Source organism: Ursus arctos, unplaced genomic scaffold (assembly GCF_023065955.2).
Source record: "Ursus arctos isolate Adak ecotype North America unplaced genomic scaffold, UrsArc2.0 scaffold_18, whole genome shotgun sequence".
Lineage (NCBI taxonomy): Eukaryota > Metazoa > Chordata > Mammalia > Carnivora > Ursidae > Ursus > Ursus arctos.
Genome location: NW_026622852.1, coordinates 54,998,772 through 55,022,194, shown reverse-complemented (window position 1 = coordinate 55,022,194; position 23,423 = coordinate 54,998,772). Strand labels below are relative to the sequence as shown.

At 54.6% G+C, this 23,423-nt stretch overlaps 1 protein-coding gene across 2 annotated transcripts in view; it reads right to left on the bottom strand.

Annotated features, from left to right (window-relative positions):
- Positions 1-4,166: 4,166 nt before the first annotated feature.
- The window catches only part of NCS1 (neuronal calcium sensor 1), a 52,409-nt gene continuing 33,152 nt past the window's right edge, over positions 4,167-23,423 (bottom strand). Inside the window, exons 3-9 of one of the 2 annotated variants that reach the window (XR_007190979.2) lie at positions 20,167-20,305; positions 18,920-18,998; positions 17,632-17,720; positions 17,196-17,273; positions 15,051-15,168; positions 10,068-10,104; positions 4,167-7,849 (exon numbers count right to left, since the gene is read on the bottom strand). Coding sequence is in view for 1 of the 2 variants with exons in the window: in XM_048223412.2 (XP_048079369.1) it covers positions 15,070-15,168; positions 17,196-17,273; positions 17,632-17,720; positions 18,920-18,998; positions 20,167-20,305 (484 nt within the window). In the remaining variant the exon portion in view is untranslated. The remainder of the gene's footprint in view (positions 7,850-10,067; positions 10,105-15,050; positions 15,169-17,195; positions 17,274-17,631; positions 17,721-18,919; positions 18,999-20,166; positions 20,306-23,423) is intronic. The other variant, XM_048223412.2, reaches the window with a different exon arrangement.

Sequence of the window (23,423 nt, the reverse complement as noted above, 5' to 3'; positions counted from 1 at the left end):
AGAAAGGAAGCTGTGAGTGAGAAGAGGCGATGTGGGGGACGCACTGCACTGTGCAGTTTTTATTAAATCACTTTGGCATAAATTGAGAGTTTAGATGCAAACATTTGTAGGTCCGATCATTTAAAATGACCTAGGGGCCCCTGGCTGGCTCAATCGGTAGAATATGTGACCCTTGATCTCGGGGTTGTAAGTTCGAGTCCCACGCTGGGTATAGAGATTGCTTAAAAATAATAATAATAGGGGCACCTGGGTGGCGCAGTCGTTAAGCATCTGCCTTCGGCTCAGGGCATGATCCCGGCGTTGTGGGATCGAGCCCCACATCAGGCTCCTCCGCTAGGAGCCTGCTTCTTCCTCTCCCACTCCCCCTGCTTGTGTTCCCTCTCTTGCTGGCTGTCTCTCTCTGTCAAGTAAATAAAATCTTTAAAATATAATAATAATAAAATAAAATGACCCAGAGGAGTGCTCAGTATATTAGGTAGAATTTAAATGTGGCCATTGACCCAGAGACCCAAGATGGCTTAATCAAGATAGATGTGTGTTTCTCTTCCTCCTAACAGTGCCTGTGTAAATGGCCCAGGGCTGGTGTGGCGGCTCCACGGGGTCAGGGACCCTGTTTTCAGGAAGGCTTGCTTCTAAGTCCTTGGTCCAGCCAGAGAGAAAGGGGCCGAGAAAGAGGCGTTGCGCTCATCACTCTCACCCCATTGGTCAGAACTGAGTCATGTGGCCACACTTAGTTACAAGGGAGGCTGGGAAATGTAGTCCTTTGTTCCATGCAGCCCCGTGTACTGCTAAAAGGGATCAAGAGATATGAGAGCAAGTAGAAGGCCCTATCATACCTATGTGGGCTCGCTTTTTACACTCAGGTGGCCTTAAAGCCCCTTTTCACGCCCACTGCCCTGACCAGGCTCCTCCAGACCAGGGGAGCTGGAGGGTATAAAGTTTCTGTCCCTAAATGTGAGCCAGACTCTGTTGCCAGGGGAGGCACCCTGCATAGGCCCACCCCAAAAGATGGCAGGAAGGAGGCAGCCACAGCAGAGCTGGGGTCAGCATCTCACTCCCCACCCCCTGTCCTCACTGCCCACCTTCTCTTTTCCTCCTCCTCTCTATGCCTGGTGATGTCTGAGTTGGGCTCTAGGGAAGAAGAATTAGGACGATACTTTCTAACATGCAGACATGAGTTTGGGTTTGGCAGGATAAGGGGATATGGTGGAAGGCTCTCAGTGGGGATTAACGGGGTCACCCTGGGGGGTTCATCCGTGCTATCACGCCCAGGAAATTGCAGCCAGTTAGAGGCATCCTGGAAAAGCAGGTGGCCCAAATGGAGAAGAAGAGGCCAGGTCTCTGCCTCCACTGGGCCTCAACCCACAGTAAGCTGCCCAGGGTAGGCTGGGCCAGGGGCAGGTCAGGGGCAGACTTCAGCAAGACCCAGAGCAAGGGACTATGACCCACCATTTGCCCACAGCGCATGTGCAGCAGGGGTTCTGAACCTTGTCCCTCCAGAGGCCTCCCCAGGCTGCCTAGAAAAGACTGGAGCCAACTCTAGCACCAGCTAACACCCACTGTGAGCTCAGCAGGTGCTGGAAACATTGCCCCAGGCTCCCCCCACCTCAGCCCTTTGAGCCAGATCCCGGTATTCCCAGAGAGCGGTGCCCCCACACGCTTCTTTACTTCCAATGCTTCGGTGGAACTGGAGGGTATGCACGTAGATTACCCCCAGCCTCCACCTCAGGGACCGTCCCTTAGTATGTGAAATACCCTAGTTAGGAATCTGCTCTCCAGAAGGTATCACGTTAGCATTTTAAATACGTGCTTTTATTAAAATCGACACCACATATGTTCATTAGCAAAGGGCTGTTAGAAATCCTTTTTCTTAGAAGTGCGAGGTTGTCAGATAAGTGTTGGCTACAAAGATTCCCAGGAGTGAGCTCAGCAGCCTGAGACCCCTAGAGCTGTGCTCTGGGGCAGGGCCCTGGGGTCCTGGTACCCCCACTCCTTGGACAGATGGGTACAGGTGTACCTGCTTCCTAGTAATATTTGGACATTTTGGAGACTAAGACCTGCTTTTGTTATAACATTCTGTCTGGTGGCAAGGTTGTTGGGTGTGTGTGTGGGGGGGGGGTGTCTGTGGAGCCATCATCTGTCTCCAATTGGGGGCCTGCATTTTTGCCAGAAAACCCAGTCAGAATGCATGCCCAATGTCAAGTGCTGGAGCCTGGCTGGGAACCAGGTCTGATTCTGGAACCTGTGCCCCTAACCACCACCCCACACGGCCTTCCCACATGGCCTTTGATTTGCTGCATGTGTCTAGAGGAGTTCCAGACACTGCCAGGCCAAGGCACTCTGCGGGGTGCCCATCATGGCCACGGAGGGTGCCATCTTTGGGTGCCCCTTCTCAGCGGCTGCTTTAGCCCCAAAGTGGAAGTCGGGTGGGGCCTCCAGCTTTGTCTTGCAGGCGGTGTCGGTCTGAGGATTCCTTTCACAAAACCCACTCCGAAACGTGGCCTGTTCTGGCAGGTGCTGGCTCATTCTAACGTTGGCCCTTGGGCCTCATCCATGTACACGTTTTTCAAGAGCCTTCGGCCAAGAGCAACAGTCTATTTCGAACGAGTAATTACCCTCTTGTCGCAACGTCGCCTTTAATTGCTCCCCAAGCTACTGTTTCCTCAGCAAGCTGGGGAGAGCAAGGACCATCACCTCCTGATTCCTCCTCGCCCCAACCACCCAGCACGTGGAGGGCCCAGCTGTGTGGAGGAAACACTTGCTTACTGGACTAGAGGGGAAGAGGAGGCCCCCCAAGACCCCAGGCTCCAGGCCGAGGGGACCACAGCAGAGGGCAGCCCCACCAACTGCCACATCATGGGGTGCCTTTCTGAGAGCTCCCCCACGTGGACGATGAGCCTGAACCCCCGGGGAAACGAAGGCAGGAATCCTCTCTAGGACCCGACTGGACGCCTGCAGTGGGAACAGCTCACCAGGGGTTCTCAAAATGCGGTCCCCAGACCAGCAGCATCAGCATGGCCGGCGAACTTGTTAGAAAAGCCAATCCGTAGGCCCAGCCAACTCTGGAAGCAAGGCGGCCGCTCCGGGTGTTCCTCCCACCCCACCCCCCCTTTGAGAACTAGTCCAGGCCCCTCGTCTTGTTTTCACACCATTTAAAATCTTTAGAGAAACTCCTTAGAGACCCCCAGGAGGTGACAGCGGCAGGAATGGACAAGCTGGCTGGGCGTGAGACGTGGGGTGGGGGCTCACCCTGGTGAACTGTCGGTTCCCTCTGGTGAACCGCACTCCCTGAAATGTTCTGGTTGAATCATTACGCCCAAGGCTCTCATCTTGCACAGTCTGTGTCTTGGGGAAACTGGGCAGACAACACCCAAAGCAAGAGAAAGGGTGTCACAGGAGGAGGAAGAAGCCTAAAAATGAAATGAAAAAGAACAGAAACAGACAAAGCAACAGGTCCACACAAGGGAGGCGAGGACAAGTCAGGAAGCGTGTTTAATTGGCATGACATGGAAGACATACAACAGGACCACGAGAGGAGGCCTGGGCGTGCTACGTGGCCCTTGTCCACCCGAGGGCCTCACCCTGCCCCCACCTGCACCACAGGGCAAGGGCCTGCTTCTTCCCCAGAGACACAAACCAGCGGATTCAGACAGGACAGCACCCCAAAAAGAGGCTCAGAGGGGGTCAGAAAGGCAAACAGAAAGAAAACCACCATAGCCAGGAAACATTGCACTTTTTTTTTTTTTTTTTTTTGTAAGAGTTGCCCAAATTCCTTTACAAAGTTGCAGGTACCGGGCGGGGGCACCCCGACACCTCAGGCTGCCCCACTGGCCTTCCACCTCTGCCAGGTGCTCTGACCCCTGTGCTCATGCCCGCTGTCGGCTCCTCACTTGGCCCCATGAGGGGGGGCGAGCAGACACCTATTCCCATCTGAGGGACAGAGGAACTGAGCAGGAACGACCTGCCCTGAGTCTCAGAGAAACAGCCAGTCACTGAGTCAGGCTGGGAATGCGTGGCCCTCCGTGGAGCCCTGGGCCCCTGCAAAGACGTAGGGAAAACGGAAGTGTACAGGCTTCGGGGCGAGCGGGGGGTTCTGCTTTTGTCCCAATTCCGGGCAGTAGACAGAGCCTGAGCCTAGATGCCAAGACAGAAGATGGGACCAGCTGTTTATTCAACAAAAGCCTTTTATTCATTCAAAAATCAACCATTGGGTTTATTCCGCAGATATTAAAAAAATGGGTAGAGGGCAAGGCTTCCCATCACGGTGCCCTTATGCTAATTAACTTGCTATCCCCGCGGGAGAGCTAGAAGAGGGGCATCTGGGAGACACGCTGCCAATAATGCAGGGCTGGGGCCCAGAGCCCGTGTGAGATCGGAGTCCCCTCCTCCGCTCCCCGCTCCCGCTGCCCCCTCCAAGCTCCCGGTTGGCCTGTGGGGTCCCCCACATGCCTTTGCAGCTCCTCGCCACCAGGGGGCGCGTCCGTGTCCCCTTGGATCCCCAGACGCGGAGGCGAGGCTGCGCTGGGACCCGGGTAGCTTTGCGCTGGGCGCAGAGCGGGGCTTTCTCCAGGGAAAGGTTGCCTCTCCCAGGGGACCAGGGCACCCCCAACCTTCCTCCCCTCAGAGAAAAGACAGGTTCCCGAAAGCCCAGGTGTGCCTGTCGTCTAGGAAGTTGGCTGTCAAACTGAAAAGCATTTCAGGGGAAAGGAAGACACACACGTTTGCCTTGACGTTATTCCAGACGTTGCCTGGTTCAGTATTAGGAACGCTGGTATTCTCCTCAGTGCCACCAACATAGTGGGGAGCGGCCGCTGTGAGGAGAAGGCCAGGGCCACTGCTCCTGGGCCAGGGAACGAGGAGCGAGGGTCGGCAGAGGGACGGAGAGCCTGGCCTCCGGTGGGTCTGGAATCCCCAGAGAGCAGCATGTGACCGGCCTGGGCCTCGGGTGGAAATCGCTGCTGGGGACAGAGGCCCACAGCTGCTCAGGATTCCAGATCTAGAGGCCTGGTGAGAGGAGGGGACAGAACTGTCCCTGTTTGGCAACCTCGGACACAAACGGCCAGTGTCCAGCACCCCGCCAGGAAGAAGGCTGGCCCTTCTGGCAGCTCGGGGCTGTCCCAGGCCATGGACCCAAGGGGCGCCTGAGCCATGGCTCCACAGAAGGCCTGCTAAGGCCAAAAGCCGTACCCATGGCTCCAAACCAAAAGGTCAAAGGGCAAGAAGGTGGGAGGAAGGCCTCACAGGCAGATGCTCCGTGGATGCCTGGGAATTGATGCCTGAGCTGGGGGGGAGGGGGATCCACACGCGTAACCCTGGGTGATTCCGAGCTACAATCACTTTCCGAGATGATGCCTCTAGCATGGGCTGCACGATGGCTCCTCCCCACTGGGCCAGAGACGCAAATCGCGGCTCAGGCAGAAGCCAGAGAAGTCATGTGACATGGGGAAGGGCCCCGCGCTCCCCTCCTCCAGCCCCAAGCCACCAAGTCAATCTCCTGCCCTAGGGTCCTAGGTCAGAGCCAGGATCGGGTAGGGAGTCCTGGGGCTCCTGAGCCAGTGGCCTGAGCAGGAAGGTGACCGCAGGGGCCTCGAGGGGCCCAACCTGCAAAGTCGCCTGTGAAAATCAAAGCACTCCCTGTCCCCGTGAATCTGGGGGCTTACAGTGGAGGTGGAGGACAGCCACAGGCTCTGCTGAGCAAGAAGGGAGTCTGGGACTGGCTGAGTGATCCAGCCAGTGGGGATGGACATGCAAGCCCCGTGCTCTGACGGGGGTCTGTTGGCTGAGGGTAATTAGCAGACGCTCTGACCTCCTGGGAAAGTGCAAAGTGAGAACCAAGGGCCAGCTTTTCCTCTCCTGGGGCTGGGGTAAGCAAGGAGAGGACAGACTGCTGACTTTGCAAAGAAGCAGGAATTCACGAGTCAGGCCTGGCCCTACATAGTCTGGGAGGCTGCTTCCCATCTCAGAAGCCTTCCTTCGATGAGGGCTAGTTCTGGGGCAAAAAGACAGCTGAAGAGTCCAGGAGGGACCAGGAAGAACTGCAGAGAGAACCAGGTAGGTCATCTGAGCTCACACACCACAACCGGCGGCTGCCCTATCCCCAGAGACTTGTGCCAAGAGACAAAATAGTGACTCAGACAGTTCCCGTGTCTGTTGGGGTCTGGCAAACTTAGCCACAGACCGCAGAATCATAAACTGTAAAAAACCCAGGCTTAGAATTATCCAGTGTCAGCATGGAAGGGGACCTTCCAGATCAAGAAGCCCGAGCCTCCTGGCTCTGCACCTGGGGTAGCTGGGGCCCAGAGAGGCCTGGGTCTGCCCACAATCGCAGAGCAGGGACAGCCGCAGGCTCATGGCCTCTGGTCCAAGGTCATCTGACTTTCCCGGTGGCAGTTCTGGGGCCATCCTGTCTCGGTGGCAGGCGGGGTTAGAAGCTTCCTATGAGCACATGTGGACCGTAGGCCCTAGGAGCGACCACTACCGAATGGGATAGCCTGCAGCCCTTCTCTCCTGCCCTCCCTCCCAGCATCTGAGCTGAGAGAGGGCAAGGAAGGAGGATGCCCTGCGGTCTACTGGACAAGGCAGACAGGCAGGCAGAAAAGCAAGTGGGAGAGAACTGAGCGACAATTTCAAAATCCAGCATGGAGGGCGAAGGAGCCCTTCCTTCTGCTCACCTGCTGGCGAAGAGGGTCCTCCTCCCCTTTCCTGAAGAACCCAGCCCTCCCTTGCTGGCTCCCAGGCTCCATGCTGCTGCAAACAACAAAGCAAGAGTTGAGAAACCAAAAGATGTCCCCTGTTTGTCCTCGGAAAAGATGCTGTGGACCCAGAGGAGGACACGGGATGGGGAGTGTGGACAGGAAGCTGAGAAAAGGGGTTCAAGAGGAGGCATTCGGGCTGCGGGGGGAGGGGAACAGTGCATTAGCCATTTAAGAAACCCACCCTTCCCCCTCTCCAAACATCGAGCACAGTATCTGAAGGAAAAAAAAAAAAAAAGAGAGAGAGAGAAAGAAAAAAAAGTTTTTTGGCTTCTTGGCCGCTGCAAGCCACCATCCTCCCAAGCGCAGGTGGGCAGGTGGGCGAGGGCGTGCACATGTAAACGAGAGGCCCCGCATCCCTGGGAGCTTTGGACATACGAGGCAGCAGCAACAGTTAACAACCAATAAATAAAAGATATCAATTATATATGTATAAAAAAAACTCACTTTCCCCACAAAAAGCACAATACTGTTATCACAAAAAAATCATCATCCTCATCCTCATCGTGAATCCTCCTAGCCACGCAGGGGGTTTCGCTGCTCGCGGATGGGACAACAAACAACGTTAATCAGGCGGGCCCCCACCCGACGCCCCGAGCGCACCACGGCCGAGGCCGTGACTTCCCGTGGCCTCTCCGGCTGCCGAAGGACGGCCGAGGCGGGAGGCAGTGTTCTCTGAGGTCAACGGTAGCCTTCTCCCCATCTGTCAGTCTGTACCTTCCAGGACAGAAGGTAGTTTTGTTTTTGTTTTTTTTCTGTTCCAATGTCTGTTTGAAATAAAAAACAAAAGCACACGCGCAGGAGAGCGGGAGGGACCCAGAGGCTGCCCGCAAAGCAGCCGAGTCCTCGGTTTTGCAGCGGGCTAGAGCCTGTTCCGTTTCGTGTTGGTTTCTGGACAAGCAGAGGTGGTTGGCAATTGGAGCCGGTGGCTTCAGGCGGCGGTGGGTGCAGGGCAGGGGGGAGGAGAGCCAGGCCTCATGGTTCCAGGGCAGCCCGGCTGGGTGTGGATGCGGAGAAAGGCTGGGTGGACACAGGAGGGTGGTGTTGGGGCGGAGGTGGCCTCATGGCACGGGAGGAGGCGAGTGGTTCCCAGGCACCTGGAAGGCACAAGGAGGTGAGACAGGCGCAGAGCCGGCTGCCGGGGGCGCACCCCACGGGGCTGCTGGGAGAGTCACTGCAGGGTGCCCCCCACCCGGGGGCAGGGTGGCATTCTGTCGGAAGTCCTACAATTTAATGTGCACACCCTCTGATCCACCCATTGGGTGCTCAGTACGCATCCTTAAGAAATAAATCAGGTGGGGGCGCCTGGGTGGCTCAGTCGGTGGAAGCGTCTGCCTTGGGCTCAGGTCAGGATCCCAGGGTCCTGGGATCAAGTCCTGCATCAGGCTCCCTGCTCTGCGGGGAGCCTGCTTCTCCCTCTCCCTTTGCCTGCTGCTCCCCCTGCTTGTGCTCTCTCTCTCTCTCTCTCTCTATGTCAAATAAATGAATAAAATCTTTAAAAAAAAGAGAAAAAAAGAAAGCAAGAAGGGGTTTCCCTCAGGATCATCTGTTATAGCAAAATAAAAAGGGAGGGGGCAGACCCAGTGTCCGCGAGCGGGGAGCTGGTGGGACACACGGGACGCAGCCAGAACATCGCATGATTGGCAACGGCTGGGAACCAACGCATGGCCCGGCCAAGAAGGTCAAAGGGATGAGTCATCGAGGAAGCGTACAGAAAAACCACACTAAGGCACCCCTGCACGCCACCTCGGATGGCTCTCCTCGGACCAAAGGGAAATAACAAGTGTCGGTGAGCGTGGGGCGAAACCAGGACCCCCCCTTGCTGGCGGGGACATAAAACAGCACGGCTGCGTGGGAAACAGCCCGGCGGTTCCTCCAAAAGTCAAACACGGAGTTACGACAGGAGCCAGCATTCCCACTCTTAGGGATATACCGCAAAGAACTGAAAATCGGGACTCGAATCCACGGACGCCCACGTTCACGGCAGCACCGTTCACCGTTGTCTAAAGGTGGAAGCCCCGATGTCCACCCACGGATGAGGACGGGAGGAACAGAACGTGCTCTGTCCATACAGCAGAGCACGACTCGGCCGGAAGAAGGAACCGAGTCCTGACCCGTGCTACAACACGGGCGGACCTGGAAACATGGCGCTGAGTGAAAGGAACCAGACACAAAAGGCCACAGATTTCACTTTCGTGAAATGTCCCGGACAGGCAGATCCCTAGAGGCAGAAGGTGGGCTGGGGTCGCGGGGGGCTTAGTCTCAGGGGGGCTGGGGAGAAACTGCTCAGTGGATACGGTGTCTGATTTGGGAGGGATACAGATGTTTTGGAACTAGAGGGAGGGGGTGGTTGTGCCTCGTTGTGAATGTACGAAACGCCACTGAACTGCTCACTTGAAAACGGTTCATTTGAACCCGCCCTTCCCCTCTGGGACAGGGCGCCCTGCGGGCTCAGTCGCGAGAGCGTGCAATTCTTTTTTTTTTTTTTTTTAAAGATTTTATTTATTCGACAGAGACAGAGACAGCCAGCGAGAGAGGGAACACAAGCAGGGGGAGTGGGAGAGGAAGAAGCAGGCTCATAGTGGAGGAGCCTGATGTGGGGCTCGATCCCAGAACGCCAGGATCACGCCCTGAGCCGAAGGCAGACGCTTAACCGCTGTGCCACCCAGGTGCCCCAAGAGCGTGCAATTCTTGATCTCAGGTTCATGAGTTCAAGCCCCACGTCTGATGTGGAGCCTCCTTAAAATAAATATTTTTTTAAAAACATTCAAAAAGCAGAATGGTTAATTTTATGTTAGGTGAATGTCACCTTGATATAATTTGTAAAAAGGCACGGAGGACCGTCCTGTCCGTTAGCGTGTGCGCCATCCACGGATCCTTCCCGTAACCTGCTCCACTTAAATCCCATGTCCCTGCTCCCCCGACTGCGCGGGCGTGGCCGTCTGATCCAAAAGGGGCCATTTCCCAGACCTGCGTGAGGCGACCTGAAAGCATCATCTGGGTCAGTCAGAAGCTAGGTGGCGGCGGCCCTGGAGGAGTAGGAAGGCCCCACGGGACCAGAGTTAGGGTAGCCACCGTGGTGCAGGTGGGGGAAGAGTCACCCAGGGAGAGGCCTGTGTCCTCTCAGCCTTCCGTCCCTGTGCCAACCCTGGGGCATTTGGCTGAGTTTCTAATCACACGCTTTGCCTTCTGTGGCAATCTGTGAACCCTTGCGATCCGCAGTGTTGTGGCGAAAACCACAAACATGATGAAATTCATCAAATGCATTTAAATCCATAAATTCATGATTGTAAAAAAAAAAAAGTCATTGGTCACCTCCAAAGGATGTTAGAAGTCCAACTCATTTTGAAAACTGAAAAGGAAGAAGAATTGAGTTATCTATCCTGCCTTTCCAATTAAAAACTAGGCTTCGGAGTAACCAAATAGTTGACGAGGGGAAGTTTCCCTGTGTAGAAGCAACCGAGCCACCAAAAAAGAAGGACAGGCAGCTTTAGGACGTCACCTACAGAACGAATGAATGAAGCAGTCATCACCAACGGCTGCTGAGGTCACCAGACCTCACAGCTACCTGGTGGACACACGCAGCCCCACTTGAGAGGCGTTCTCGACAAGGCGGACCAAACTGAGCAGCGGGCAAGCCTGGAGATCTAACTGCCCGGTTCTAGGAAGTACAGGGAACCGAAGAACATGTGAGAACCACCACGGGGGCGCAATCCGCAAACCACAGATGGAGGAGACTTGACAGATGACGTTTCTCGCCAGTCAGCAAGCCACAAAGGGAAGGGGAAACATTACCATAAACTTGAGAGGCCTGTCAACCAATTGCAACAGGTGGAATTCATTCAGATTCTGATTCCGATAAACAAAACCCCGTGAGGTAACAGGAAACGGAAATACCAGCTACAGGCTGGGAGGGTATTAAGGCATTAGTATTGATTTTTCTACTATTATGGATTTTGTAAAGGACGGCTATCTTTTAGGAATATATTTTGAAATATTTAGGTATGAAATGATAGAATGTCTTGAATTTGCTTCAAAGGAACCCACTCCAAATGTGTATATCCAGGCTATAGACGGTATAAGATTGGTGGCGAATTGGTGATTCTGAAGGAGGGTGGTCAGTAATGGGATGACACCATTCGCTCCACCACTGCTTGGGAATACAAGGTTTTTTTTAAAAATCCAGTTCAAGTTTTCCAGCATCCTAAGCGTCCCACAGCACAGGACTGGGTAAATTATGGCCCAGCTATACGACAGAATATTATGCAGCTATTAAAAACAATGGTCTCGAACCACATTTTTACTGATGTAGAAAACAGGCAGGATCTCAGTTCCTGAGTGACTCAGTGAATTATGTAACAGTAACGTATCTAACGATTATGATACATCAGGAATCTGAGAAGGCGAATCAATCGCAAAAACGATGGAACACAAGTTGGGTAGAATCACCATCCAGCAGGTTCTAGGCCAAGCCTGAGAAAAGGAAGAGGGCAATTTTGGGGAGGAGCTACAGGAAGGTTGTCTGAAAAGCTTGTCGTGGAAATAAAGTAACATCTTCTTGGCTGTCATGTTGCTGGTGAGGCTCAGACGGGTGTCTCCATAAATGGTGTTAAGGAAAGCCCGGGCAGATACAGCATGATGTGAACTTCGTGCCAAGTTGGGTAAAACACGTTAAAAATATCTTTTCTTGGGGGGGCCTGGATGGCTCAGTCAGTTAAGTGTCTGACTCTTGATTTGGGCTCAGGTCACGATCTTGGTGTCATGAGATTGAGCCCTGCATTAGGCTCTGCACTGGGCGTGGAGCCTGCTTGAGATTCTCTCTCTCCCCCTCTCCCTCTGCCCTCCCCACTGCTCGTATCTGCTCTTTCTCTCTCTAAAAAAAAAAAAATCATGGAACATTACATCAAAAACTGGGGATGTACTGTATGGTGACTAATATAACAAAATAAAAATTATAACACACACACACACACACACACACAACTCTTTTCTTAGTGTTAAGTCTCCAAAAGGAAACATAAATGTTTCCTATAAGTTGTTCATTTAAAAAAAAAAAAAAACAGCCAACAACATATGGTTATGAACTCATTGTTGCTGAGGAAATACAAACACATATGTGTTCACAGAAAACTGTAAGGCAGAAACAATTAGGGTGATTGAAAAATAATCACACACCATAAAGAAATTAGTGACACCGTGTGAGTTTTTCTGGAGGGGCGGATATATCAAGAACCTATGTTTGTACCACTTTTTCCACAGCCTGCGGGACACAAAGCAGCACGTCACAGGACAGCTGCCACGGAGGCCACTGGTGGTAATGCAAAATAAACCTCTGGGAAATGAGACAATGGACCATATGCGCCGTGGGACCCAGAGCCACATACCGAGTGCTTCTGAAATCAGAGAAATAACTACGATGGTTCCTTTAGAAATTGGTTTGATTGTATATCCCCATGTGACCCAGTTCCTGAGTATTAAGTTTTTGTGAGTGTTCGATTCCTTTTGAATCACCCTGGACCCAAAATGCTCCCAGTGGTTATATCTGGGTTATACGTGAAGGTTTTTAAAAATAAACTTTTTGTGTTCTGTTTCAACATATTGGCTAAGGTCTCCTCCAGGGAAAGGATTTCTTGTGGAAGACCATCAACAGCAGCAGCCTCAGAAACTTCGGAACGGCACAAGCACCCGGAAATAAAGTATCAGCAAATCAAATCTGATGATACATAAAAGGCTAACAGACCTAGTGGAAGTGGAGTCTATTCTAAGAGTGCAAGGGTGGCTTAGCATTCAAAATCCAATCCGTGTTATTCACCAGGTTAACACCCAAAAAAGGAGAAAAGTCATATAAGCATCCTGGTAGATACAGAAATTTTTTTTTTATAAAACTCCACACTCTTCATGATTTTTTAAAAAAATGACTCCTAGGTGGGGCCCTTGGCTGGTTCAGTTGGAAGAGCACGGGACTCTTGATCTCGGGGTTGTGAGTTCGAGACCCACGTTGGGAGTAGCAATTACTTAAAATAAATAAACATAAATAAAAAACAACGCATGGTGAACTAGAAAGGAAACTTTCTAAATCTGACAAAACCTATCAACAGAAGACCTATACCAGACACTCTAATAATAATTATTGAATTAATTATAAATTAATCTAACTAATAGTGGATTATTGAAAGCTGTCCCCCAAGACCAAGAGTGAGACAAAAATGTTCACCATTGCTACTCCTAAGTGACACTGCTCTGGAGGGCCCAGCCAGTGTGAGGAAGCAGGACAAAGAAACAGATAGTGGAAGGACAGGAGAGGAAGAAATAAAGCATAGACAGCCCCAAAGAATTGAAGGTAGATTCTTGGATTTGATAAGTGATGTTAGCAGGACCATTAGATATATCATCAATAAACAAAAACCAGCTGAATTTCTAGAAACCAAAAATAAATGAGTAATACAATTTTAAAAAAAACACCGAATATCAAGGAATAGATCTATCATAAGATGTGAAAGACCTTTTAGCTGAAATCAATAAAACGTCCCAGAGGAATAATTTGAAAGACTTAAATAAATGGATATACCATTTTCATGGATTAGAACACTCCACACAACAAAAATGCCAATTCTCCCCCAAACTCAACTGTAGAATCAACTCAATCCCAATCAAAATCCCACTGTGTGTATGTGTGTGTGTAGAATGGATACATGGATTCTAAAATCTATATAGAAATGCACACTGGGGTGCCTGGGTGGCTCAGTCGTTAAACGTCTGCCTTCGGCCCAGGGCATGATCCCAGGATCCCCGCATCGGGCTCCCTGGTCCGCTGGGAAGCCTGCTTCTTCCTCTCCCACTCTCCCTGCTTGTGTTCCCTCTCTCGCTGGCTGTCTCTCTCTGTCAAATAAATAAATAAAATCTTAAAAAAAAAAAAGAAAGAAATGCACATAGCCTAATGTAGCCAATGTACTCCTAAAAAAAGTGATGAGGGGTCACTTCCAAGATTAGATTATGAAAAGATGGATACCTGCATCTCGGGTTCTCGTTCCCCTCCCTCCTGGGAAGCTCACCCTGACGGAAGCCAGCGGCCCTGTGCAGAAGTCCGCAGAGAGGACTAAGGCTGCTGATCCAAATGAGTGAGCTTGGAAGTGGGTGCCCCCCGGCCAAGCCTTCAGATGACACCGCGGCCCTGGCCAGCAGCTGAGGATTATTTGGGTTACCTGAGGCTGAGCAGTTTCCCGGGACTTGGGACTTCCGGTGCTAAATCTGGGACAGTCCTGGGCAAACAGGGATGGCTGGTCACCTTGCTGACAGCCTGACTACATCCTCAGGAGAGACTTCAAGCCCAAGGCCCCCAGCCAAGCTGTGCCCAAATTCCTGATGTCTGTTCTTTTCAGCAGCTGTTTTGAGGTAACCCAGCATTCCACAACAGATATTTAAGATGGCACTTCCCAAAAGGATGACGTACATATGACCAGGTACCCGACATCCGTACGCACGGGAGAAAGGCAAATTAAAATTACGAGCCTTCACGACACACCCACCAAAATGTGTTAAATGTAAAAGACAGAGAATATCCAGTGTTGGCAGGGCTGTGGAGCAACTGGAACTCTGAGGCAGGGCTGGGGGGGGGGGTCTAAGATGGGAGGGGGTGCAAACGGGAAGACTCGAGTGGTCTCTAGTGAATCCGAACACACACGTATCCCACAGTCCTCCTCAGATACACACCAGGGGAACGCATCGTTCCTCCACCAGAAGGCACATTCAAGAATGACATTGGGGTGATCAACACCCCCATTCCTCACACACAGCACGGAGGACGGAACAGAGAGGAGGCAGAAAAAAGAGGTAGGGGAGAATCAGGAAGAAAAAGGGAGACAGTCCTCTCCCGGCCACAGAGGCCTTTCTGGGCGCTATGGCTCAGCACTTCCAGCAAATTCGACTGGATAAAACCAGAAACCATATCTGAGCTACTGAGCAGGAGAGCCGGGGCTCGGGGCTTCCACAGGCCACACGTGGAGGCCGTGCGCAGCCCTTGCTCCCCACCGTCCCCCAACAACTGTGCTTTTCAAAGCGTTTCCAATTCAGGGAAACTTCTACTTAAGCAAACTCTCGGGCTGAATCTGGGAATATAAAAATAACAAAAATAGAGGGGCTGTAGCTGATGAGAAGCCTACCTCCAGGCCACCTCCTACCAGCTGAGCTCCAGCGGGGCACACCCCAAGGACTGCCAGGAGACCCAGCAAATCCTAAGCGTCCTGGGACTGGCTTTCCCCCGCTGCCCCAACCCCAAGCCCCAGGTTCCCCTCCACTCACCCCGGCTCTGGGCCCTGGACTATACCAGCCCGTCATAGAGGGACAGCGCCTGCACGATGGAGGGGTCTGCCTTCGATCCTTCCTGGAACTCCTGCAGGGTCAGCTTCCCGTCAGCATTCTGCAAGCAGAGAGAGGTGGCTGAAGGTGGGGGGACAACCAGCCTCCTAGGATAGGGGGCTCTGGCCTGGACCCCGGACACCCGTTCCCCAAGCCCATCCCAGGCCTGGCCAGGAGAGAGCTTCCAAAGTTAGGTCTGGAAGGAGGCGGTGCGGCTCGCTAGGTAGGAGGAGTCAGGCGGCAGAGAGACCAGGGCACTTCCTGGCAAGGTGACCTTGGGCCCCTAACTCCATACTTACCATGAGCACTGCAATGAATTCCCATAAATGGCGGTTAATCCCCAGGGGCTGAGAGCCCACTGCATTTCTCTGCAGTCACTCTTGCAAGGGCACTTCACCCAGTCCCAGAGCAGCCTACACCAGACGCCAGGAGCCCGAGCAGAGCTCACGAAGAAGGACTTGAGTGGGCCTCTCAGGGTAGCAGTGAGTTGGGCCAGAACCCCTGCCCTGAGCATCTCTCAACGAAACCCGTGAGACCCCCCCCACCCCCCAAAAAAGGGCCCAGAGAGGTGGCTCACTGCAGGCCCTGAGCTTGCTCCGTGTCTCATGCTTGGTCTCATGGGCTCCTCACGGCCGCCCTAAGAAGGGGTGCTGCTTTTATCCCCCTTTTGCTGGCAAGGAAACTGAGGCTCGGTCACCACCCCAGAGCCCCATGGCTAGTCACTGGGGAAGGCAGAATTTACACCAGTCTGGGTGGGTGGTGTGCTCTGTGTCCCTAAATAAAGGAGGTATGACTCAGGGAGCTTTAAGGAGTGTGTGGCCTTGGCATTAAACAGCATCCGACCACCCTGTGACAAAGGCAGTATCCGTCACTCACACGCCGTGGGAGCGTCTTTCCACCATCGCCGAGAAACCAGCACAGTCTGAACCTAGAGGTCTTCACCGCCTCTCTGCCAGGTGCTGATCTCAGGCTCCAAGCTTTCAGGGCAAGCACCTGGATCCTGCCAGAACGTACCAACAAGCCCACTGCCAGGGCGCCTGGCTGGTTCAGTCGGTGAAACGTCTGCTTCAGCTCAGGTCGTGATCCCAGGGTCCTGGGATCGAGCCCCGCATCGGGTTCCTTGCTCAGCGAGGAAACTGTTTCTCCCTCTCCCACTCCCCTGCTTGTGCTTTCTCTCTCGCTCTCTCTCTATATATAGATAATAGCTATCTATATCTATATCTATATGTGTCTGTCAAATAAATAAATAAAACCTTAAAAAAAATAAGCCCACTGTCACCGTAATTTGTGTTCTTTGCCTTAAAACAAGCAATATCGGGTTGACCTACCATCACCATATCAAATTTCCAATAAAAAACAAAGTTATTTTACTTAAAAAAAAAAAAAAGTTTGATATAAACAAGGATTTCTTAACCTGGGGTCTGTGGCCAGAATGCAGCAGGTCTGTAAACTTAGACGGGAAAAAAACGAGGTCTTTCTATTCACTAACTTCTAACTGAAAGTTAGCTTTTCCGTCCACAATGATGGTAGCTGACAATGCCCGAGAGAACCAGCAGCACCCGTGACCTGTGTCGACCGTGGGGGTCACGGGCAATGTCACAGCACATCACCGCAACTGCAGGTGCCATGTACGCCTGTCACCACTTGGAAACAGGGGGGTGGTGACACCCACCGCCACACCTTCTTATTTAATGTGTTCGTGAAGAAGCTTCCAGAATGCCACAGCGCAAATTCTCTTTAAAAAATATTTTGATGGCTGTATTCCAAAATCTTTAGCTTCCTTTCTGATCCTATACATTTGATTGGATGCGCTGATGCCGTTACTCTGAGACGCCCAGAGACTTCTCCAGGACGTCAAAGGGGTCCACGTCAAGAAGTCAAAACAGTTAAGAACCTAAGCCGGGGAAAGACGAAGTATTGGCTAAACTTATTTAAAACTCTGGACGTTTGACGGGGACGTCTGATGGCTCGCGACCTGCACTGGACATCCCTGCATCTCGAGGGTCTGTGCGGCCCACCCACTGGGGCCCAGGGCCTGGCTCCCACACCTCAGCTCCCTGGTCAAGAAGCAGCCTCACCCAAGCTCACCTTGTCCATCATGGCGAAGATCCGGTCCACCCTCTTCTCGGGGGTGTTCTCCTCCTCGGGGAGCTCCACGGTGTTCCCCTGCCACAGAGAGACAAGGTAGGCGGTGGGCTCCCGGCACTCCGGGCTTTGAGGTGCTGGCTAAAAACCCGCCCCCCAGATCTGGGCAGGTTCCAGATGCGGACCACTCTTCCTCCCACTCCCCACCCCACCCCTGCCCTCTCTGCCTTCTGCTCTAGAATATTCTGCCCCCGTCAGCCCCACTGTCACCCCAGCCACTGTCCACATCGCAGATGCACACAGTGACCCTTCTCCTGGCCAACTCTCACCCCGGGCGGGAGAGCGGTTATGGGAGCAGGCTCCCTGGAGGCCGACCAGATCCTGCCCCTAAATGGGACACCCCTCCTGCCTCTCCTACCCCATAGGACCCAGGCCTCACCACCATCTGATAAATGGCGTCCACAATGTCCAGCATCTCGTTCCTGGTGATGTAGCCGTCGTTGTCCAGGTCGTACAGCTTGAAGGCCCCTGTGATCAAGCAGCGGGGCGGAGTCACCCCCTCTGCCACGCTCCACCCCCAGCCCCTCAACATGCGGGGGAGCCCCATTACTCATCCACAACAAGGATTCACATCAGGACAAAGAGGGATGGACAGACAGACACACACACACATTGACACAGGTACCATTTCAACTAGGGATTTTAAAAAAACTGAAGGTAAAGAGGAGGGGGCTCTGGGTCTGCAGAGCAGGGGCTGAGGCTCGGGGGGGGGGTCAGGAGGAAGCCCTAATGAGACCCTCTCCCTCCGCCCCCCAGTCTCCACCTCCTCTCCACTCACTCCCCTCCCACGCAGCTTCCTGCTATGGTCAACTTAGAAAATAAAATAATATGCCACAGATAGGGGTGGGGGGGTAGCTTTTACACGAATAAAATTCTCCTTTATTCCTAAAAAAAAAAGAAAGAAAGAGAATCTGCTGGGTTTTCTAGCTGCCAACGCAATGCGGTATAAAGGTCCAGGAAAGCAGTGAATTCGGGCTCAACGGTTTCCACCCTCTCTCCAGACCCCCTTTTGCCCCCACCCGTGGTCCAGCATGGGCCTGCCCGCTCTGTCCTGCGGCCTCGCAATGCTGTTCCCTTGTTCCGCACACCCTCTTCCCTCCTCGCGCCCGGGGCCCGCTCGCCCCCTGCCTGGCTCAGCACCTGACCCTTCACAGAGCCAGTGGCTCTCCTGGCTGCTCACCCACCCTTTCCCGCCTCGGCTGCAGTTTTATGGGATTTTTCCAAATCATGTCCCCTTGCTAGACTGCCAGCCAGGAGAGCGGGCGCCTGCCTATCCGAGTCTCCCGCGGCTTCCTGGCCTGCTGGGCGGCACGGACTGTGGCCGTGACCTGTGGGTATCCGCTGGGTGAGCGAGTGAGTCAGTGCACGAATGAGACCTGTCATCAACACAGCAGCGTCCCAAGAGGGGCTGCCAGCACTGGAACCCGGTCTTTTAATGCAACGCGACACTACCCGTCTACACCTGTTGGCCACCCCATCTGTCCACCCTGCCTCAGTAAGCCGTATTCCTCCTACACGGCCACCCCAGGGAAGCTCCTCTGACCTGGAAAGGCAGGACATCTGTGCCATCGCTCAGCCCTGGAATGACAACCTGGCGCAGCTACCTGGGCTCCCTCCAGCCTGGGCCCCACCAGGTGCTGCCTACAGAACCCACGGACAGGACTTACACCGAAGCTTCTCGTCCAGGGTTCCCCTTGAGGTCACCGACAGCGCCTGGATGAACTCAGAGAACTCGATCCGCCCGTCCTGACAGGAGAGAGGGGCAGGGTGGCCTCAGTCAGTACCGGGGCTCTGGTCAGGCTGGGCCTTGGATGCGTGATGGGCAGCGGGCACCAGATACCCATGGCCGATGGATGGACACCCAAGTGGAGAGGGTCGGAGACAGGGGACAAGGAATGGAGTGGGGGGGTAGGATTACAGATGGATTGCAGGAGGGACAGAAGAAGGAGTGAGGCTAAAGGCAGAGCCCAACTCCACATCTGATGGGAGAAAGAGCCAGAAGGCACCTCGCGCACATGCACACCCTCTCTGGGCAAGGGCCAGCTGGAAATCTCCTTTCTCCTTGGCCTAGAACTGCAGGCTCTGATTTTGAGGAGGGCAGGGCTCTAGATGGTTTAATCCCACCTGTTCGTTTTGCAAATAGGGAAACTGAGGCCTGGGGAGGGCAGAGCTCTTCCCAGAGCCAGGCAGCGTGACTGTCAGCCCGAGGATACTTGGGGAGAAAGCCAGGGTGTGACAGCACAGAAACAGTCGAGTGCCCAACAGTCCAGAGCGTGAAAACAAGTTACGGTAAATCCACCGTGAATGTGAGGAAGCCTGGAAAAACGCAGGCGTGGGACAGAGTGCTGAGGACTGTGGGCGCCCTGACAGCAGATATGCCAACTGTCGGCACGGCCACCGCCAGGAGGGCACACATGCAACAACACAGATGAGCCTTGAAAACATGATGCGAAAGGAGCCAGGCATGAAAGATCCCATACTGTGTGACGCTCAGGGCCTCAGTTTCCCCATCTGCAAAATGGGGGTGTTAAAAGGACATTCCCCACAGGTAGTTGGTTGTAAAGCCTCACTCAAAACAATCCACGTGAAAAGCTGAGCATGGAGTCCGTGTTCAGTCAAGGCCAGTGAGGATTCTAAATCCGGTTATTATCCCTGCAGGCCTTTGCATTCTGTGCTTGTAAGAAAAAGGTCAAGGTATACATACGTGCACGTGTGTACTTGCACACATACGTGTGCGTACACGTGGAGCACATGCAAGTGCATGCATCGCAGACGTGTGTGCACGTTCATGTGCGTGTGCGTGCGTGTGCACACGTGTGTGTGGAACGCCGGCAGGAGAGCACGGGGTGGAGATGCACCTGCAGGAGGGAGGAGACCCTGGGCCGGGCGCAGGCCCCGTCCACCCCCAGCTCACCTTGTTTTCGTCAAAGACGTTGAAAACAAACGTGGCGAACTTAGTAGGGTCTCCGAATGGGAAGAACTGCTTATAGATTTTCTGGAAGCCTGCAGCATCCAGCTGCCCGCTGGGGCAGTCCTTGATGAAGCCTTTGTACCTGGATGTAGCAGATCAGGAGAGAGAGGGTGAAGGAGGCGCCGACATCACTCACCAGCCAGCAGCTCCTGCCCAGCGCCCCAGAAGGCGGTGAATCCTGGTTCAAAGAGGCGGTGCCCCATGCGGGTGTTGGGCACAGGCCTGGACATCCCAGCGGGGGCTCATCCCACCTCTGCCTCTGACTAGCTGTGTGACCTGGGACAGGTGACTGCAGCTCTCTGAGCCGCATCCGTACAAGGGGGATCAGAGTCGCCATGAGAATGAACACTGCGCATAGCGCTCGAGGCCCCCTAGCCCTGCCCCCCACGCGGTGGGGCTGGAACGAAACTGACACGAACCGGCTCCCCAAAGTGGCACTCGTACACCAGGAGCTCCCGCCTCCCCCACCTTCTCCACTGAGCCCCTCCCGGCACCACAGAGTGGGCAGAGCCACCATATGGGGCCAGCAGCTGGCTCCTCCCACATGCCTGCACCCCCCTACCAGTAGGCACTCCCCTCCCCCACCTCTGTTCCCAGGGATCTGCACGGACAGACACGGGAGCAGGGCAGCGAGCTCAGAGGGCGCCCTGGTTTATTCCAACCAGACTCGTCGGCCCCGCGTTCCCAGGGCCCAGCTCCGGGTCCTGCAGACACGCGGCTCGCTGATGACAGCGTGGCTTTGTACTCCGAATCCCAGCTTTGCCACGTGCTGGCTGGGCAAGCTTGGGCAAGTGCCTTCCCCTCGCTGAGCCTCAATCCCCTCATCCACAAAAGGGGACGGACGGCTCTCACAGCTCTCAGATCAGATGAGATGGTGATGTAACATACTTACCCCAGCGCTGGGCATGAGAAATCATCAATAGCGCGATCCTGAGCATTATTAACTCGGATGAGTTGTTGTAAAGCAATTCATGAGTCGGCTCCTGTGTGTAGCCTAGCAACCCAGCTGGGGGAGGGTTCCTTGGAGGAGGAGGGCTCCCGGCATAAAGGGAAGCAAGCGAGGGATCAGCCATTATCTGCTCCCAGCCCTTAGCTCTCCAGCCCCGTGCGGCAAACCCATCCTCCTGCGCCGCCCACGGTGGCCGGTGGGCAAGGCTACAGTGAGGCCCATTTGAGGGATGAGGAAGCCGAGGCTCAGGACGGCGACTCGCACGTCCTCGCAACCCGGACTGGAGCTGAGACGGGGGTCGAAGGCGAACCCCGAAGAGACCAGATGCTCAGACACACCGGGGTCGCTGAGACTTTCACCTGCCCCGTTGTTCTGTTCTGATGGAGACCCTCGTGTCCAGGGAGGGGACTCCGGGCACCCCATGTGTGGCCCCACGAGGTGGCACCGTGGCCAGGGCCCCACTCATAGAGGGAGCGTGTGGAGAAGCTGCTGTCCTCCTACCCCCAGGGAACAATCTAAGGAGCCTCGGGAGACACCGCACGCACAAGGACCTAAGGGACACGAAGAACACTCGGGGATTACAGCCTCACAACTGAGATCAGATGTTAACAAGCAAATGAGACTCTTGCTAACACATCAGAGGCTCCTCAGGGACGAGCGTTGCTGGGGCGGCGCAGGGGAGGCCGGAAGATGGAATGGGGTGGGGGGCTTCACGCCTGGGGCCTGGCTGGAGTGGGTGCCCAGAGCCAAGAGGAGGCTGTGAAAGAGGCCAGGCCTCCGGGCCCTCCGCCCTGCCTCTGGGCACCTCGAGGGAGCAGAGGCCCAGGGAGGCCAGGTCCCTGCCCAGTAACCAGATGGCTGCCCCATCGCACCCTCCCCCCCGCCCCGACCTCTGACAACAGCCCCATGCTCCGGCACTGAGCTCAGCCTTCGTGGCTGTTCCTCGTGAGTCCTCTGCCCTGCATGGCAGGTCCAGTGATGCCAGGGTTCCCATTTGAGGCAGGAGGTTGGGTGCCCCTCCCACCGCTGGTACCAGGAAGGGACCCAGCCCCTTGCTGGTCCTTCCCCTAAACTCTTCCCAGCGGGGCGCTCTGGGTCCAAACTTTATACCTGGGCAGGATGCACAGCCACGGAGAAGGAGCGTTTCAGGGACAAGACCTGGTCCAAGACCTCAGGCTCCCTGGCCAAGACAGGTCCCTGCGCTGGAGGAGGGGCCGTGCCTGGTGCAGGGACCGGATGGTCCGTGTGGGGGCAGGCTCCACCGTCCCCACAGCTCTCTGGAGGCCAGAGTGGGGGCCTCCCCCGCTCCGAGCTTCTCATTTCCCCACAATGGATGCATGTTACTTAAGTGATCCGCGGAGACAGTTAAAAACAATAAAGAGAAGACAAAAGCCTCTCCGGAGGGTCCCTTGGGTGGCTCCCAGGGGGGCCAGCTCTTGGAGGGGAAGGCGGTTAGCTCAGCAGCAGGAGCCCTCGGTGCAGAGAGCAGCTGCGTGAGCCCGCAGTGGGGGCGCTGCAGTGGTAACTGGGTGGCACGTGGGGCACAGGGCTCAGTGGGGAGCCTTCGGGGGGGCTTGTCCGGTTCCCCCTGCAGAGGCTGTCACGGGAGGGCCCCAGGAAGCCCACCTCCAGGGGGCAATGCCAATTAGGGGCTGCCCTGGCCCGATGGCCCAGCCTCCTCCTGCCAGGCACCTCCCTATTCCATACCCAACCACACTTTCTAGAACTTGCCATACGATCTGTAGCCTCCAGGCCTTGGTACCTCCAAGTCCCTCTGCCTGCAAAACATACGTCTTCCTTCTCTTCATTGGGCTAATCCACTCACCTACCACTGCCAAGTCCCAGCCTACATGGCACTGCTCCCAGGAACGCTGGCTAGGCCCCCAGAGCCTCACAGGCTCCTCTGCTCCCTCACCCCTTGGAAGACCCCAGCACGCCGTATCCTGTTTGTCTCCAGGCTGTGTCCCCGTCCGACTGTAACCTTCCCGACGCAGCAGTGCCCCATGTCCGGCACAGGCCCTGGTGCACAATGTGGGCTCAGTAAATGTTTCTCCAAGGAGATGGATGGATGGATGGATGGATGGATGGATGGATGGAAGGAAGGAAGGATGGATGGTTGGGCATACAAACTGCCAGACAGGGACAGAGGGAGCGGAAGCCCAGGCATCCAGTGTCTTCTCCCTGAGCCCCGAGGACCCTGGCCAGAACCTGAGGGCTTCCTTCAGACGGCTAGGGAACCACAGATGTCTCC